Below are 19324 nucleotides of genomic sequence, written 5' to 3'. Positions count from 1 at the left end.
ACTTCATGGGTCGGGATTATTTCTACTCTTTGGGGCCCACAGAAGGAAAGAAGAGCAGGATGCTGTGAAGGTATTTGTGGCTACATTAAATTCATTAAGAGGAACATTCCTGGGCATTTTTCCATTTCAGGAAGGGCTCCAAAAGAGGTCAGCTTTCTCATCCACCTAAGACAGGTACCAACCACAGTTTCACTCATACATTTATCACTCATTTCTAAAGCACTCACTCTGTTCATAACAAAACTCTCAAGTTTTATATGTCTTCATAAAGAGGATAGAAATAAATCTTGTGGTTTCATTAGTACACCTTCTGACTGAGCCAGTCTTTAGCTCTAAAAGTTCCCTAAAGAAATGTGATTCTTTTGTTGGAGTTGGTGATTGTTATCCAGGAAGGGCCAAGATATGAGACTCAGAAATGTCACTCCCCAAGTTTAGGTTTTGGGTGTCTGTGGGTCCCCATAGTCAGTTTCCCACCCAGGCATTAGCTAAACACTGTGACAGCACAGATGCTTGGCTTCGTAAGGTGTACATTGCAAACAGGACTTTAACCTTCTTTTTATTACTTTAGACCTTATACATTTTGGTTGCTGAGAATTTTAAATAAGTATCTTTTTTAAGATAAGAAATGAAATCAACATCTTTGCCACTTATTCTATCTTTTCTTTTTAGCAAGTCTTTTCCCTTGTTTAATCGATGCATCCCTCAAACTCCTGAGTGTTATTCTCTGTTTGCATCTGTTCTGATCAATGATGTGGACTCCCTCCATCGAGTTCTAAGTGGAATAATGTCAGGAAGAGACACAGTCCTCGGCCTTTGTATCCTCGCTTTTGGTAATTTTTCATTAATTTTTCTTCAGTGACTATTTATACCAAAATTTCTAGCACTTATGTGTGCTGTACAATGAAAATTAGCCTCTTGACCTAAATATGAAACTTCACTTCATATATTTTCTTTGTAGATATTGTCAATGTTTCAAGTTCAAGTGGGAGAGGGGTAGTCAGACTGGGAAAAGGCCAGCTGACCCTGCTTAGAGGCCTCACTAGGTGGGGGTTGCCTTAGACATTGACGATGTTCCAGGGTCTGCGCCTCAGCTCTGCCTGAGGGTGGATGTGCAGAGCAGATTGCCACTTTGTGAACTGGCCATGGAAAGTGCCAGAAATGCATGTGCAGCAAGTGTGGACATTCTGTAGTGCCTCTTCCTGCAGGCAAGCCAGATCAGAGGCTACTGAGTGGGGGAAGGAGGTGTATCCATCATGTTAGCGTCAGAGGGCACTGAGCCGATGGATCCAGATCCTCCTAGGAACAGGCTTGCTGGGTTGCAGGCAGGTCAAGGCCTTGAGCCGGATCCTGCCTTTTCCGAGTCTTTCTGGAAGCAGCCACATCCCCACTCCTGACAGTTTAATTTCCCTTTTGCTATTTTAGCTCGATGAGTCCTTTTAAGAGTCAGCCTTCTCTTTGAATGAGTTAATACTCTCTGTTGCTCTAGGCAATAGTAGCGGCCTGTTATTTACCCCTGTCATTTACAATGGCTGCCTCCCAACCTTGGAAGGTTGAAAGCTCTTTGATCATCCATTAACATCATGTTTCCAGTTTATAAATTGAGGTTTCCATAATTTCATTACCCAAAGGTTACTAATTCCTGAATGCTTAGGGATGCTTAACTAGCCACCATTATGTAACTTCCAGACTTCTTATGACCCACATGCACCAGGCATTGTGCTTATTGTTAACTCTTTAAACCTCATCAGAATCTTATCACCATTTGTATGAGAGGAAACTGAGGCCTAGAGAGGTCTGAGGCTTGACCAAGGTTACACATCTACTGGAGGTGGCAGAGCCGAGACTTGGCTCAGATCTGTCTGATTTCAAACCCATGATCTTAATCACTACACTGAAACATCTATATATAATCTTGAATTCTGGTTCAAAAAAAAAGTAACATAGTGTCTATAAATTCACTGAAGTTCCCTTGTGACTCTGATGATAAAGAATCTGCCTGCAATGCAGGAGACCCAGGTTTGATCCCTGGGTGGGGAGGATACCCTGGAGAAGTATTTTTGCCTAGGAAATCCCATGGACAGAGGAGCCTGGTGGGCTACAGTCCATAGGTCACCGAGTCAGACAGGACTGAGTGGCTAACACTTTCACTTTCAATAAATTCATAGGCTTAAAAAAACCCAAAGTGGAAACATATATGCAAATTTTTATACATATATCTTATCATATAATCTTAAAATTTTCATTTTTAAAGTCATTCATCTTTCATATTTAGTGAGGATATCTGAGAACACAAAATTAGAACTTTAAGTTATGAAATCAAAAGAGTTAAGTTTAATAAAAAAATTTTAGATGTTTCATTTGGACTTAAAAGAAAAAAAAGTTTAGGATACTTGGGAAATAATACCTGCTTTGAAAACATTTGTATAATTCAAGAAGCATGCTAGCGCTTTCAGGACGTGGCTTACTGTCACAGATTGAACTTGTATGTGCTTCAGAGGACGGCCTGGGTATGTCTTGTTTTTCTGTTTGATAGATGTCCAAGATATTTCGAGACTAAAGAAAGTCCTCAGCCTTCACTGTTTCAGAAGGTTTAGTCATTCCATCCCCATTATCATCACCTTCATGCCTTGATTGTTGTTAGAATTTATATGTTTTGCTTAATTTTCTAGCCTTATCTTTGGCCATGATGTTCACCTTCCGCTTCATCACCACCCTTCTGGTTCACATTTTCATTGCACTGATTGTTTTGGGATTATTGTGTAAGTATTTCCACTTCATTGGTTTCTTCTTGATTAAATGAAAAACCTTTCCGTTACATGTAGAACTTAAAAGCTGGCATTTTTGAGCTACATGGGATCTTAGAGAAACTCTTGTCCAGCACCCTCATTTTATATAAGAGGAAACACAGGCCCAAAGAGGACAGGGAGGACTACAGGATTGCTCCTGTCTCACAGCTAACAGCAAAGTTCCTGCCTGGCCTGCCATCTCTTCTGCACGCTCACATGAGCCAGCCCGCTAAGTGGTACTGGTTTCATCCATTAAAAGACAATTCCAGTGCCTGTTGGAAGCCCTTTAAAGAATTTTTTCTGAATTTTCATATCACCCATTGGCACATAGGGGCCCATATTGTCCTTCAAAGGCTCAGGCCAGTCTGAAGAGACACAGCCCTTGAGCTGGGCAGGGTACCAGAGACATGTCCCATGCCCACTGTTTTCCTTTTCAGTGCTGGATCCTGGGTCCATCCAGGAGTTGTCAGGGAAGACGATCCGAGGGACGGGAGCAGGCAGGAAGATCAAGGCAGCAGTGTAGGATCCTGGTATAGGATATTTTAATTTTTAATAATTGGTATGACCAAATAAATACTTGGCATGACCATAGTGTTTCATCTTCTGAACAGTCAGTTCTGTCCTCAGCACCTCCCAGTCCTACAGCTCACAGGTGCCAGGTGTGCCTGTGCTAGAGGACATGCAGGACAGCTTGTGAGGGATGTCCTTCCCCACCTACAAGTGGTAAAGACCCCCTTCCTGAAGCCACTGTGGATGTGGGCAGGTGTCACCAAGTCCCTAAATGCAGAGCATTTGTGATGTTGGGACATCTGCCCAGTTTTGTAGGTGTCAAGTCAATATCCATATAGTCAAAACTATGGTCATTCCAGCACAGATGTGAGAATTGAACCATAAAGAAGGCTGAGTGCCAAAGAATTGATGCTTTTGAATTATGATGCTGGAGAAGACTCTTGAAAGTCCCTTGGACAGCAAGGAGATCAAACTAGTCAGTCCTAAAGGAAATCCACTCTGACTATTCTTTGTAAGGACCAGTGCTGAAATTGAAACTCAATATTTTGTCTACCTGATGCAAAGAGCCAACTCATTGGAAAAAGACCCTGATGCTGGGAAAGCTTAAAGGCAAAAGGCGAAGGGGGCAACTGAGGATGGGATGTTTAGATAGCATCACAGACTCAGTGGACATGAATCTGAGCAAACTCCATTGAGATAGTGGCAGCCAGAGGAACCTGGCATGCTGCAGTTAATGGGGTCGCAAAGAGTCGGACACGACTTGGCAACTGAACAACAGCCAGACCAATATCCAGGCTCCTCTGGAGTTGTCACCTGCAGAGCTGGCTTGGAAATTTTAGCCTTTGGACTCTAATGTTGTTCCTCTCACTATCCTGTCCGTACAGTTTCCTCCATGCTCACGCCCAGCCCCGCCTGTGGGCTAGGCTCACAGGGCACACCTGTGTTTTGGAATCACCTTCCTGCATCTCCCAGAGATACACAGCCGCCCTAGCCCTGGCAGCTCCTCAGTCGGCCACTGTGGCCCTGCCCAGCTGCTTCAGAGTGTTGGTCACTACCTATAAAGCCCAAGGGATTTGGGACCCACTGCCTGTGCAGGGCCACGCAGTGTCAGGGGACAGGGTGGTTACCTCATGGCATGTGTGCTGAGTTCCACTGCTGTTTTGCTTTCCAGTTGTCTGCGGTGTCTTATGGTGGCTGTACTATGACTATACCAATGACCTCAGCATAGAACTGGACACAGAAAGGGAAAATATGAAGTGTCTGCTGGGATTTGCTGTTGTATCTACAGTAATCACGGTAAGAAACACTTACAGAAGTAGATCAGGTAGCCCACCAGAACTCTGAAGTCCAAACAGTTGCATTTTAACCCAAAACAATGAGCATTTGTTTTTCTTTCACTGCAGAAGGTGCACATTTAGTGCCTTCACATTTCATTTGAGATACCTGTGTAGGAATGCATTGCAGCCTCAAAAAGTGAAAAAACAATCTTACCTCTTTCCAAGTCATTTCTGCCATCTCAGAAGTTGATTTATTACCCTTGCTGATCCGTTACTCTTGCTATAGTAGGACTGCTTTCACCCCCAGGCAGCTATAGGGTGGACACACTACAGTGTGGAAAGGGAGGCAGACTTGTAACAGTTCCTATTTCCTGCTTTGAGAAGAGCCCCCCCTACCTCCTCCAGCTGGTGGATACTTTGCTGCCAAAGGCGTGACAGCTCCCTCTGCCCTTGAACACAGAGAGCCCTTTATCTCCAAACCTGCCGGCCACTAGGTTCATTTGGTTTGCAGAGAACCTGCTGCCTCCCCAGTGAACTCCCTGGCTGATAGCAGGCAAACATTGAGCCTGGAGAGGCTCAGTGTTGTTGGGGGAGGATGGTTGGCAACTGAGAATCATTCAGGCCACTTCCTGGATGCTGATAGTGGTGCTGGCATCACAGGCCTGGACAGGCTCAGGGGTTGGCTTCAGGTGGCCCATGGGCATCGTTTAGTGTGTTGCTTCCTAAGCATTATGTCATGGAGGCATGACAGTCAGGGGTTTTCACATGCCCATTAAATGTTTCAGCAGCTCAGTTCTCACAAGAGCCTCAGATTCTCTCACCAACTCAGCTCTCTCCTTGAAGGAAATACTTGAGTTCTCACATCTGACACAGGCCTCACATTTTCTCCTCTCTAGGGAGGTGTCAGGTTTGTGTTCCTCACATGAACTGCATCTCAGGGAGCAAGTATCTGATAAAGCAAAGCTCCTGGTTTGTCCTGGGTCCAGGTCCATGGCTGAGCCGGGGCCTGGGCAGGAGGCTGGAGAAGAAAGGCCCCCCACGCCCCAGGCCAGGTGCTGGGCTGTTGGGCACAATGGGCAGGGAAAAGCAGGGCTGGGAGCTGGGGGAGCTCACTTCCTTCCACTCCCCCCCACAGCCATCGTCCTCCCCAGCCCTCCATAGGGCTCCCTTTGTCTTCACACACTGAACCATCAGTGGCCGTCAGATGCCAGGGTCAGTGGATTCTCTTCACTGAGTGTAAGGATAGGGAAAGGGGAGGCTGTGAGAGGAGAGGGAGGAACCGCACCACGGCTCACACACCATTCATTTACACACGTGTCACTGCTACTTAGTTTCTGCCAAGTACCAGTTTCTGGTGAGCTTGTTCTAAGAAGACCCCTAAGACTCTTTGTCACCATCACCATTTACTGAGCACCTGTTTTGCACAGGGCCCTGCACTAGACAACAGAGCTGGCCAGAAAAAACACACATCCAGCACACACTCCACCATGAGATGAATTACAAAGCCAGCAATGCCATGACATGACGCACAGGGCAAGATTCCAGCCTGTGAGGGGAGCTGCCTAGCAATATTATTTCAGTGGTTTCAATATACCCACTAGCAGCAATGGAGAAAATGAGATGAATGGCATTGGCTGCTCACCTCAGGGTGTCAGCCTAGGGGCGCAGGCTGAGATGCAGCAGTTTGCAGCTTAGAGCCCAGAAAGGGGAGTAGAGGCTTGACCCCTGTGGTGAGTCAGCTCTGCTGCCCACCCCACACCCCTAGCACTGTCCCCAGCGGGTAATGCTGATCTCCCTAAGACTAGGGAATAATGGGATAGTTAACTCTTCAGTTCTGGTCAGTATCCTCGTGGTATACTTTGAACATGAGGAGAGCCTTTTATACACACACACACACACACACACACATATATTTAAGTTGAAAAACACACACATATTAAATATACACATTTTAGCATTCCATTCAGGAGCTACCAGGCACTCAGAAGATACAAGTTTATTTGCCTAAAGATTATATCATTTTGCTTCATTAAAATTTTTAGTAAAAAATGAAGTCCCTCTTCCTTGTTGATTGTCCTAGGCATTGAGGACACAGAGATGGAAATTCCTACTCAGGCTTCACAACTCTCACGTCTCCTCCAGGCATCCCTCCCTGGGTCCTCAGGACAGTCCCCACAGCTGGGTCACAGCAGGGCCCTTCAGCCTGGGGAGCAGTTTTGCACATTTTATTCCTCTTTCCCCTGACTTCCCTGCACTTGACTATGAGATCCTCATGGGCAGCAACACCCAAGTCCAGCGGGAAGAGGAATGGCATCTTGGGCTCTGGGAGTGGTGTGCTGGGTCGCATGGACAAGAGAGGAGCCTGTAGGACGTTCCCTCGGCAGGAAGGGACCAGACCGGGGAGGTCCTGATTTGCGGTGGTGATGATTTCAGTCTTTATCCAGGAGCTCTGGGGAAATGTCAAAGGATTTTGATCTGGGAGATGACATCCTTGACTACACGTTTTACAAAGATCCCTTTAGCTTGTGTTGGAGGAGGGATGAGGTCAGGAGTAGAGGGTTAAGGGAATTAAAAGCAGAAGGTAATGAGGAGGTTATTGGGGGTCTAGGAGAGAGAAGATGAGATTTCAGCTGTGGCATCAATGTGGGAATCGAGAGGAGAGAATAGACTGAGAGCTCTGTCAGCAAACTGAGATTGTGCTATGGCTGTCGCTTTGCCAGCCCGCGACAATAAGGGATGGCCCTGCCCTCAAGAAGCTTGATGTCAAGTAATGTGCCATGCGGGCAATAAACATCCACAGTAGAGTATGCCGAGTGCTACAGTAGGGTAAGATGGAAGCCTGCAAGAGAGGAACCTAACTTTTTCTTGGAGAGTGCAAAAAAATTAGGACCACTGGAATAGGGAATATGGGGGAGATAGATTTTTGTGTGAAGATGATGAAGTCAGTTCTGGACATGTTGAGTTTGACTCACTGTAGGATACCCATTGCCTGGTCAGTAACTGATGTGCTTACTCATCCATCATATAGAGAAACCTGAGGTTGGAGATTTTTATTTTAAATTGACAGCATTGCATAGCTTGCAGGATCTTAGTTCCCCGATCAGGGATTGAGCCTGTGCCCTCTGCAGTGGGAGCATGGAGTTCTAACCACTGGACCACCGGGGAATTCCCTGGAGATTTTTATTTGAAAGTTTCAGGCATCTAAGAAGAATGCTATAACCACAAAAGAGCAGGAAGGGCCACCCAAAAGATCCCAAGAAACAGAAACTGAAGAAGTAGAAGGAGACCCAAAGGAAAGAGCATTGTCCTTGTGGTCCCTTGCCCTCCTGCAGTCCTTCTCTGGCATGTTCTGTGCTATTGGGAAAAAGTAATAGACAGTTCCCTGATGCCCGAGGACCTTATTCTCTCTCTGACCAGACTGCAAGCTCCTTTAAAGGGCAGGGGCTCTGTCTTGTCCACTGTTGTAGCAACAGAATCTAGCATAAATATCAGCACATAGTAGATGCTCAATTAGTACTTGAGAACATGTCTATTCCATTATAATAAAAGTAAGGGGTAACTGTGTTAAAAGAGCTGTTTGCTGAGATGTCAGTAAAATATTAGGGTTTAAGTTCGTCTCAGTTACTCATTATTTTGAATAATTTAACCCCTTTTTCACCAGGCAGTTCTACTCATCTTGATTTATGTCCTCAGAAAGAGGATCAAATTGACAGTTGAACTTCTCCAAGTCACAAATAAAGCCATCAGCAGCTCTCCCTTCCTGCTGTTCCAGCCACTGTGGACATTTGCCATCCTCATTTTCTTCTGGATCCTCTGGGTTGCTGTGCTCCTGAGCCTGGGGACTGCAGGTAGGGGCCGTGGGGATGGGGTCCATGATGCTGGAGTCAGGCATAGAAGGCCCCAGCATTCTGGAACCACTGGCCTGTTTTTGTAGGGACCAGACTTCCCATGTAGCTTGAGGCCTCTGGTGGCAGCAGTGATGGTTTTGGGGGCTCTGTCATAGGGGGTTGCAGGAAATTCTTTCCCCTCTACTGTATCAATATGTGAAGAAAAAAAAAAAGACCCTTCTGAAATGTTGTTTCTGTCTCAAAAGAACCAGTTTTAAGTTTAACACGAGTGCACACAGACCTCTGCATTGCCTTGCTCCTGAGAAGACAAGGCTGTTTCATTTCGGGCAGCTGTGCACAGTTTAAAAATAAGAGGTTCTGTTACCAAGAAAAGATGAAAGAACAGAAATCATGAGACAGTTGGAAGTCTCAACTGGGGCAACATTGAACAATCATGTTCTAGCTCATTTCCTCGACGCAGTCCTAGTGCTGGTCAGATAGGAAGGTAGTGGCCTCAGTGCCTACAGGAAAGTAAACACTTGTTGAAAATTTCCTGAATTCTGAGCTCTGTACTAGGTGCTTCCTTATATTCTCTCCTTTAAGCATCGCAACCCCCTTTGGATGCCTGTGTTGTTATGTTCAAGTTATAGGCAAGAACGTTGAGGTTCTAGTAAGTAATTTGCTGAAGGCCATCCAGCTAGCTGACACCAGAGCTCTAGAACAGCTCTAACTCTAGAACCTGTGTTCTTTCCACTACCTCACATGTCCCTGTGTCTGGGATATGGGGCGAGGAAATCAAACTAGGCCGCCTGAGCTTTGTCCGTTCAAGTCAGAGCAGTGTTGTGACCACAGAGACTGGCTGGCGGATGCGGGCTATGCCCATAATGTGGTGTTTGCAGCCTGTGACTACAGGGCAACATGGCAGGCCAGGGGCTGAAGCCAGAGTGGGCTGGGAGTGAGGTGTGGCAGGGGGTGGCAGGACTTGATGCTCTGGGTGGTAGACTGTGGTGCTGAGCCCTCGTCCTCCAGAACCACAGGGAAGAGGTGAGGCCTTGGAAAGCATGACTTGGGACCAGGGAGGGACCTTGCTCTTCCAGCCTCCAGGGCACATTTGCCCACTCTGCTATCATTATGGGCTATGAGTCTGGGTGAAGGGAATTGTCTCTGTGATTTGGAGCAGAACACATTCTTTTGTTCTTTTCTTTAATGCACAGATGTTAGGTGAGCGCTGTGGGACAAGGTCCTGGCAAGGCATGGGGGAAGAATGGTGGCCTCTGCCAGCGGTGAGGATGGCAAAGGTAGAGGAATATCACAAGAGGAGAAATTTGGGGAGTTGTGAGTGTACCACAGCGAGGCTCCAACCAACTTTGTGAGACAGGGAAGGCTTTTCAGAGGATGGGCTGGAAATTACCAGAAGATCAGAAAGTACAGAAAGAAGCAAAGGGGTTTAATGGGGTCGTGTCCAAGCACAGGTGAGAACCTGGTCATAGAGGACAAGGCGAGAGCTGGTCCTGAAAGTTGGGGGCCCAGTCGGAGAGGAACATGCCCCAAGACCAGTTCGGGTGGGGGGTGACTTGATCCACTAGCAGGTGCCCCTCCCTCTTAGGCCCCAGTTGGATCCAAGGCCTGGGAAGCATTAAACAGCCTGGGCCCCAGGGCTGAGAGGAGGGGCGGGGACAGAGTGGGCTGCTCTGTAAGGTAGAAGGCAGCACGTTGGAAGGTTATGTATTAAAGCGTGGCCATTTTGGAAGGAGATAAATGAGCAAAAGTGAGATGAATTGAAGAGCAGGAGGGACTTTCCTGGTGATCTAGTGGCGAAGACTCTGTTCCCAATGCAGGGGCCAGGGTTTAATCCCTAGTTGAGGAGCTAGACCCCACATGACCACGACTAAGAGTTTGCGTGCTGCAGTTACAAGATGCTGCAACCAAGACCAGACCAAATAAATAAAAATAAATATGAAGGGCAGGAAAGGACACTGGGTGCCCAAGACCTGCTGCAGGAATCTGGGAGCAGGTAGATACCAGGCTTCCAGGAGGCCTGGTGTTGACAGAGCTCCCGCCTTCCCTCCTCCCCAGGGTTGGGCAGCATAGAAACCAGGCCACCTGCCTCTCCTTTCTACTCACCTGTGGGCCAGCGTGGTGCACAGAGGTCCCTTTGTCTTCAAAGGCCTTTTCATGCGGTGCCAGGATAACATGCTCTGGGCCTGGGCGGGTCACCTGCTGCTGTCATCTGGATCCTCAGCAGATGCCCATGTGATAGGGGGGGTGAAGGATGCCCGCACAGCACCTGTCTCATCTCATGTCCCCTCAGGCAGTCGCAGAGCCCTCAGACTCTCTCTCCAGTCTCCACCCAAGGTCCCCAATGTTGTGGGGGTGTCCTCAGTGGTACATACGATGAGATTTTTATTGTGTCACATGACTGAATGGTTAATGCTTTATTGTGTAAAAAAGAAAAAAATGCAGAAAAAGTCAACTTAGGTTGATATGTTTTTGCCATTTTTTGATGAGCTGTTTCTCTAGTGACTGTTAATAAGTCTCTTAACTAGTTGACAAACTCTGGCTTGTTTGGGGATTCCTTCAGTGGAGCAGAAGAAATGACAGGCCCCCCCAGAAATGACAGTAATTAGTCAGTTGGGACTTGTATGCTACCAGCAATGTGACAGTGATTACTAGAATCCAGCGGAAGAAGTAGTTACAGGAATGCGGTAATAACCTTGGGAATCCAGTAGGTGCGGTTGGCAGGTTGGAAAGAGCCCAGATGATCTGATGACCCTCGGTTATCATTAGGTGGTCAGGAAGCCTCAGAGTTGAAACAGTAGAGGAAAGGGGCCTGTTTGGGCTGGGGGTGGCTTTCTCTCCCAGTGGCACTACAGTCAGAAGAGATCTATCATCACAGGACTGTGCTTGGAAAGGAGGCAGCAGGGTCAGATAGAGGGACTCCCATCAAGGGACCTGGGATCTAGGCTGGCTCTGGCCTTCCTTGAATGTTAATCTGGGCTTCCTCTTTTTCCATTTTTGCAGTAGACAAATGGTGCTTTCCCCAGGCTGCCTCATAAGGAAGTTAGGAGGCTGAGATGGGACCAGAGCTTTGCTTTGCGAATAGGGGGCTGTATGTGTTTCTTATATTAGGAACTAATGTCAGCCAAGGAATGTCTAGTACTAACTTCAGGTTTGTGGTTTGTTCTCTGCCTGGCATATTTGAGAACACAGTCTAAAAGAAAATTGTCCTCTTTTTAGGTTATCAGACATCTAGAAGGTAATTGAAGTTATTTCACAAAAGCTTCCTAGTAGCCCATCCCTGTCCTAGGAAGAGGGGGAAGAGGGGTTGCTCAGGAGAGATTTGAAACAGCTCCTGCTTTTCAGAAGTTTTGTCCCTGTGGGGAAGTGTGAAGGGAATCAGCCTCCATGAACATCTAGGTGTCTTTGTACCTGCTGTGATCTTGGTCTAGAATCTTCTCCCCTTCCTAAGCCTCACCCCAACTTTCTGCCCATCACTGCTTGGAAAACAAGTCATTATTCAAGATTTGTTTTGAGTAATATATTTCTTGGAACTATCCTTGGTGGCTCAGACAGTAAAGAATCTGCCTGCAATGCAAGAGACCTGGGTTTGATCCCTGAGTCAGAAAGATCCCCTGGAGAGGGAAATGGCAACCCACTGCAGTATTCTTGCCTGGATAATTCCATGGACAGAGAAGCCTGGCGGGCTACAGTCCATGGGGTTGCAAAGAGTCGGACATAACTGAGCGATTAATACTTTCACTTTCAATATATTTCTTGGAAACTCTCTTGTAAATTGCCCAAGCATATTGAGCTATTTCTTTTTTTTCCCTTACATTTTGTATATTCTTCATTCTTTCAAGAACTGTTCATCGAATGCCTGCTACGTGGCTTGGGAACTAGCCACAGCAGTGAACCAGATAAAGGGAATGGGAAAAGGAGCATAAATAAGTAAATATGTTATGTCAGGTGGTGATGAGACCTCTAAACAATCACACAAGATAATGACTTGTTTGTTGTCCTCCCTCAGAAGAATGAACATCTGGAGGGCAGGGCCTGCATCTTTTTCTATCTCTAAGGTCCGTGCACAGCCCTTGAATGAGCTCAGTGTGCTGAGTCAGGGAGTGAATTCACATCGATGTTGTATTGAATGTGATGTATACACAGAAAGAACCAGGTAAGCTCCAGGCATGATGGCCATGAGATTTTCTTCTCTTTTCCCCTGATCCTCGTGCTGTCAGAGCAGAAGCTGAGCCAGTGGGAGGCACAGGCAGGCTGGGTGTCAGCAGGACACCAAGCCAGTTGGCTGGAAGAGGCCAAGTGCACAGAATGTGGTAGAACATAGGACTGTTTTAAGTTGGGCCTGCATCATTTGGGAGATTATCCCAATCAGCTGCACTGCCTTCCTTGAGCAACTGCCATTTACACTAATCATTAGTAACATGTCAGTCTTTCAAGCTGCTTTAAAACTTGCTTATAATACCCAAATTTATAGCTAGCTGTGTGATGCATTTCCTCCAGGTTATGACGATGATCTCTAGGAAGACTTCCTGAAAGTTGTCTCAAATCTCTTTGACAGGATGTATTACTTGAGGAAGATTGGTTCATTCATTCATGCAATCGTTGACTGAACAAGTATTTATTGAACATTTATTATATCAGACCTTGTTATAGATGCTGGAGATACAGCTTTCCTTCCAGTTTGGAGGATACAGGGAGATAAGCATTGAATAAAATGAGTAAGTGAATTTTATAGTATATTCAAATTTGATAGGTGGTAAGGAGGAAAAAAAAAAAATCAGAGAAGACAATGGCAACCCACTCCAGTACTCTTGCCTGGAGTATCCCAGGGACGGCGGAGCCTGGTGGGCTGCTGTCTGTGGGGTCGCACAGAGTTGGACACGACTGAAACGATTTAGCAGCAGCAGCAGCAAGGAGAAAAAATAGAGCAGAGAAGAAGAATAAATGCTTGTGCTGTACTATGTATGTGCAATCATGTCTGACTCTTTTGCAACCCCATGGACTGTAGCCTGCCAGGCTCCTTTGTCCATGGAATTTTCCAGGTAAACATACTAGGGTGAGTGGCCATTTCCTACTCCAGAATAAATGCATAAGGAGCCCAAATTAACCTGTTCTACTTTTTTGCCATAACACTTATCAGATTAACTTATCATAACACTTTAAATCAAATTCGAGACAAGTTTACCTTCAAGCCCCTAAAGCTTAAATTTCAGGGTCTTTCATTTGCAAGGACTCTTGCAAGGTTCAGCACCTAACTACCTAACTTTGTATTCTTTGTTTTATCAAGGGACCCTCAAATTGTGTAAAATTCAGACATCTTAAATGAATGCATTTATTATATTTTCATAGTATATTTTTAAAACAAAAAATGCTTAAGGAGGGGGCTCCAATTTTTAATTTAATGAGTGGGGAAGGCCTTGTTGAAAAGATAATTGTGAGCAAAGATTTGAAGGAGGTGAGGGCAGAGCCGTGAGACTATGTGAAGGAAGGGGAAGTGTTCTACGCAAAGGGAACAGCAAAGGCAGAGACTCTGAGGACACAGTCAGGAGGGCCACTCCCCAGAGTAGTGTGGTTGAGGGGGACCATGGTTCAGGCCAGGGTCAGAGGGAGCACAGGGTCAGATACTGGAGCCTCATGGGCCATTACAGAACTTTGTTTCTGAGACAGGAAGTCATTGCAGCATTTTAAGCGCCAGAGTGGCATGGTCTGACTCACATTTTCATGGCAGTGATTCAGGGAGGAGGTGTTAGTGGGGTTAGAACAGGGTTGTAATGGTGGACATGCTGTGACATACAGGTTCTGTGTCTATTTTTAAGAATTTCCTGATATTAGATTAAGGAAGTGAAAGAGGAGTTGGGGATGACACTGAGGTTTTTTACCTTGAGCTGGAAGATGAGATGGCCGTCAGCTGAGACAGGACAGGACTTTGAGTGGAACATCTTCCAGGAAGAGCAAAAATTCATTTTTAGTTGTGTTGATTGAAATATCTTTTAGACATCCAGGTGGACATATCGGATAGGGAGTTAACGGTTTGAGTCTGAAGTTTCTGGAGAGGCCCAGCTAGAGGTCTACATTTGGGAATTGGGGAACACATGAATAGTATTTAAAACCATGAGGTTTGAATGAGTGCAGACAGAAAAGAAATCCAAGGACTATGCTTTGGGGCATGTCAATGTTAAGAGGTCTTGGAGATGAGGAAGAAAAAGGAAAGGAAATTGAAAGGGAGCAACCAGTGAGCAGGAGAATAATGGAATTGGGGTGAAATGTTGAATGTGTCATATGCTGCTGATCATTCAGATAAAAGGGCTAAGGATTGACCATTGAAGTTAGCAGCATGGAAGTGAAACAGAACAGTTTCAGAGTAGTGTGGGAGAGTGCATCACAATTAGAGCGGGTGTAAGAGAAAGAGAAAAAGGATTGGAAAGAGTAAGAGACAACTTCGAGAAATTTGGCTGTGAAGAGGAACAGAGAAGTAGGAAGGAAGCTGGAGGAGTAAAGGGAGTCCAAAAGTAGGGGGTTTTAAGATACGAAATTATTAAAAATGATTCAGTAAAGAGGAATATTTTAAGGAAGCAAGAAAGAGAGGGAAATTTTCTGAAGTGGTATCTGCAAGTATATGAGAAAGGGGATCTAGTGCAGGGGCTGACGTTAGAATCACGGACAGTTTATTGTATTAAGGTGGGGTAGTCCAGTTATGGACACATGTTGCTAAAGGGTAGAGATGGGGTAGATGCTTGCAGAGATTTTCCCATGGCTTCAGTTTTCTCCGAGAAACCAAAAGTGAGGTTACTGACTGAGCATGAGGATGGGAAAAAAAACTCTTAGTTAGAGATTGGAGGAGAGATTATGAACAGTCCAGAAGGAGGGGAGGTGAATAAACTAATGTAGCAGCATGTGAATTCCTGATATGCACTCTGATTGTATCTTCTTTCTGATTTTTTTGTTTGCCTTTTTCATTTTTTTCCCTTAATAGCTGATGTCCAGAATAAATCTAGAATGCTAAATAAATATTTAACTTCACAACTGAGATCATATCTACTTATACCTCAATTATAGCTAATCTTATCTTGTATTTAATATTCTAAGCAACTGCCTGTTTAATCCTCATAACAGCTACATGTATGGCATTTAGAGCCACAAGACTGGATGGAATCAACAAGAAAATGAAAAGTAGGTATTAGTATCTTCAAATTACCGACATTGAAACAGAGATTTTAAAAGGCCCCACAACCTCATAACCTGCCTGAGATGGTTCAGCCATTAGGAGACAGAAGAGATCTATGAATCTCAGTCTGTGTGACTCTCAAACTGTGTAACCCCTGCCCCGGGGTTCATCTTGTCTTCCCTCTTCATGTTTACAGTTAGAGAACGGAGGCCCAGGTTGCTTATCACAAATGTCAAGGCCGAGATTAGAACCAGGCCCTCATCCAGTTCAGTGCTGTTTTCACCACCATCCCAGATCAAATCTCATCATTGGGATCCAGTTCCCGTTAGCATCTGTTAGCTATGCATGGTGGTAACAGTATTGTAATGTGTTAGTATTAATAACAAAGCAACCGATAACTTTGATGAGAGGCTCTTGCCTGCAGTAACCTAGCCATCCAGGAGAGGGCAGTCGTGTGTGCATAAACACACCTGCCCCACCCACAGTCCTATTCTAAGCTTCTCCCTGAAGCCAGAGCTCCCGATTCTTCAGAGAATGTTTGCTTAAAGCTGTGGTTATCAAGCAGCAGTTTGGCAATGTTTAGAGACATTTGGGTTGTCTTAACTGGAGGAGGGGAGGGAAGATGCTCCTGGCATCTAATGGGTAGAGACCAAGAAAGTTGCTTAGTATCCTACAATGCATAGGGCAACTCCCCTACTTCACACCCCTAACAATTATGTGATCCAAAATGTCAAATGCTATGTTGAGAGGTTGAAAAACCCTGCCATAAAGGAAAGTCTGTAAATAGCCTGGTTATTACTGAACCAGAAGAATAAATAGTTGATGTTTCAGAAAAGATGGTCAAAAACAGTAAAGTGGTCAGTCAAGAATATCTTTACCCATTCTGCTTCTTTGAGGAATGCCAGGAGTGTGGTGGCCTGTATGCATCTTGATGTATCCCTTTTAGCCATCCTCTGCTTGCTGACTGCTACCGTCAGTGTGCCAAGCTGGGGTGTGTGTGAATGTGCCATTGGCAGCCCCAAGGAGACACAATCCCTCCTTGGCACCCAAGGCCTTTGTATTTATTTGCCTTTTGTCTGTTGAGGAAATCGTCCCTCCTCTTCTTTGGAAACTTCATCCATCCTCAAATCATGTGTGATATTGTAGTCCTGTGCTTGCAAACTGCAGTGTGTCCCTGTCACTGGTGATCTCGTGTGTGTTGACTGGCCCCATCACTTGTGCTGTTCCAGGAGTGGCTCTCCAAGTCTCCACTCACCTGATCTACTACAAACATGTGCCTGTCAGTCATGAGGGGCCACCTCCTTTGGGACTGGGAATTTTCTGAAACACATCCATTTTGGAAATGCATAAGCCTTTATTAGCGCCTTACCTGAAATAGAGATTGCCTCCTAGCCAGAATGAATCCAGTGTTCAATAAAATATTAACTTCTGCCTGTGAACAAAGCTGATCTAGTATTTCTCACAATGTGACTCTTGTTCAGCAGAACACAGAGCAGGAGTTGCTAAGACCGGCCTTAGTCTGTGGAATCAGTTCCTTCTACAGCATGATTATCTCTCCCACCTCCTTTGCCCAGACCCTATTGTGAATGTCTAAAGACATATGAATTATGAACCTAAGAGCAATTTATAGCTTTGAAAGGAAATATTAGTATGAAACTCTCTTTAAATGTTCTTCAAATTGTAGGTTTTGCCAGAGACCAAAGTGCCATCTTCTTTCTTACAGTAGTTTGTTTAAAATATAGATCAGGGAACTTCCTTGGTGGTCCAGTGCTTAAGACTGCCTTCCAATGCAGGGGGTATGGGTTCGGTCCCTGGTTGGGGAGCTAAGATCACATATGCCTCACAGCCAAAAATCCAAAGTATAAAACAGAAGCAATATTGGAACAAATTCAATAAAGATTTTTTAAATGGTCCACATAAAAGAAATCTAATAATAATAAAATGAAACAGAGCAGAGAACATCTAGAAATCAAGTGTAGTTGCAGAACTGAGATTTGGTATGGAATTGAGTTGAATTGCAGAGCCAGTTCAAGGGCTTCTTTAAATGAGAGCAAATAAAGCGGGACATAGTCAGTGAATGGCAGAGCATTGCTGGGGTTACCTCACTGGCCTCAGTTTAATATAATATTGCGTTCCTGAAATTTAAGTAATAAACATCGTCTTCACTTATGGACTGATATTTCTATGGGCCAGTACTCACCAGGTAATCCCATTCTACTCTTTCTTGAATGACCATCAGGAAATGGTTATTACAGATAAGGATACTAACACTCCAAGAGGCCAAATAACTTGCCCCAGGCTACCCAAAAAGGAATAAAGCTGAGATCTGAATCTAGGAGGTTAATACTGAGGCCCACTAGACATTTTAAATGTACTAGGAGAGTTTGCTCTTGAAATCTGAAATGAATCCTTTTGAACAAATGAAGATTCTTGTCTTTATTAATAGTCTAAATTTTTGGTGAAGCATGGTTCTATAACACAGGGTTCTATAACACAGTCCTAAGCAGGGTTCTATAACACAGCTTTCATCAACGAAAGTTTTGTTTGCATCACAAAGTGTTGTGATAGAAAAACCATGGGTTTTAGAATCCACTGTGTCCAGGTTTATATTCTCCCTCCACTAATTATGAGCAGTGAGACTTTGAAAAAGTCACTTGATTCTTCCAAACCTCAGTTTTCATATCTGTAAAGTAGGGTGACTATTAGAAGATAGATCAAGTGTCATCTTATACAAGTTGCCTACCAGTTATCATAATTATCACTGTTAATATTATTCATAAGTTAAATGTGGGTTCTCAATTTTAGTTTTGCTATGAAGATCTTAAGTTACGGTGGGAACTTCAAACTTGACGTTGACATCTCTGTTTCATGTGATGCCAAAGTCTAGAACTGAGGAAGAATGGCCTCTTGAACCTTCTTGCATACTTAGGAAAACACAGATATAAAGCATGTTTGTGTTTTAAACTTTAGGAGCTGCACAGGTCATTGAAGGTGGCCAAGTGGAATATAAGCCTCTTTTGGGCATTCGGTATATGTGGTGGTACCATTTAATTGGCCTCATCTGGACTAGTGAATTCATCCTTGCATGCCAACAAATGACTGTAGCTGGGGCAGTGGTGACGTATTATTTTAACAGGTAGGTCTAGCCTGTTACTGCTATTGATTTGTCTATGTGCTTCATGTTGTGTATCTCAAAAGATGTTGGAGTTTTGACATGACCTCGTGAAAGAGATTGGCAATAGTAAAAGACTAAGCTCAAAATTAGGCAGAATGGTGGGACGAATTGAGAGACTGAGATATGTACACTGTTGATACTATGTACAAAATAGATAACTGATGAGAACCTACTGTATAGCTCAGGGGACTCTACTCAGTGCTCTGTGGTGACCTAAATAGGAAGAAAATCCAGCAAAAGAGGGGATAAATGTATACATATAGCTGATTCACTTTGCTATACAATAGAAAATAACACAGCATTGTAAAGGAACTATACTCCAATAGAAATTAAGTTTTAAAAGTTAGGCAAAAACTGTGTGGCAGGATGTTTATTATTTAATAGTAAAAAGAAATACTGTATCTTAAATCTGTCGCATTTCCAGCCTGTTTTGCTTTAAGCTAGAAAATCCAAAAGGAAGCCGAACATGGAAGTAATCATACTGCTTAGAACTGGAAGATATTCGAAAGAAAGGGTTGACTTCTCCTGTAAATATCCATCCTTACTGACTTCAAACTTTAAAAAAT

General features: G+C 44.6%; 1 protein-coding gene across 14 annotated transcripts in view; it reads left to right on the top strand.

The window, feature by feature from the left end:
• SLC44A3 (solute carrier family 44 member 3) overlaps nucleotides 1–19324 on the top strand; it is an 85373-nt gene that overhangs the window by 25305 nt on the left and 40744 nt on the right. For all 14 annotated transcript variants that reach the window (XM_081486207.1, XM_081486199.1, XM_081486198.1 and 11 more), the window contains 5 exons: nucleotides 670–830; nucleotides 2670–2759; nucleotides 4468–4592; nucleotides 8235–8421; nucleotides 18554–18719. In XM_081486207.1, the coding sequence (XP_081342333.1) occupies nucleotides 670–830; nucleotides 2670–2759; nucleotides 4468–4592; nucleotides 8235–8421; nucleotides 18554–18719 (729 nt within the window). The remainder of the gene's footprint in view (nucleotides 1–669; nucleotides 831–2669; nucleotides 2760–4467; nucleotides 4593–8234; nucleotides 8422–18553; nucleotides 18720–19324) is intronic.

The sequence above is a fragment of the Giraffa tippelskirchi genome, chromosome 5, assembly GCF_054371585.1.
Source record: "Giraffa tippelskirchi isolate mGirTip1 chromosome 5, T2T-mGirTip1v1.2.pri, whole genome shotgun sequence".
Classification (NCBI taxonomy): Eukaryota; Metazoa; Chordata; class Mammalia; order Artiodactyla; family Giraffidae; genus Giraffa; species Giraffa tippelskirchi.
This window is presented reverse-complemented; position numbering and strand designations above follow the sequence as displayed.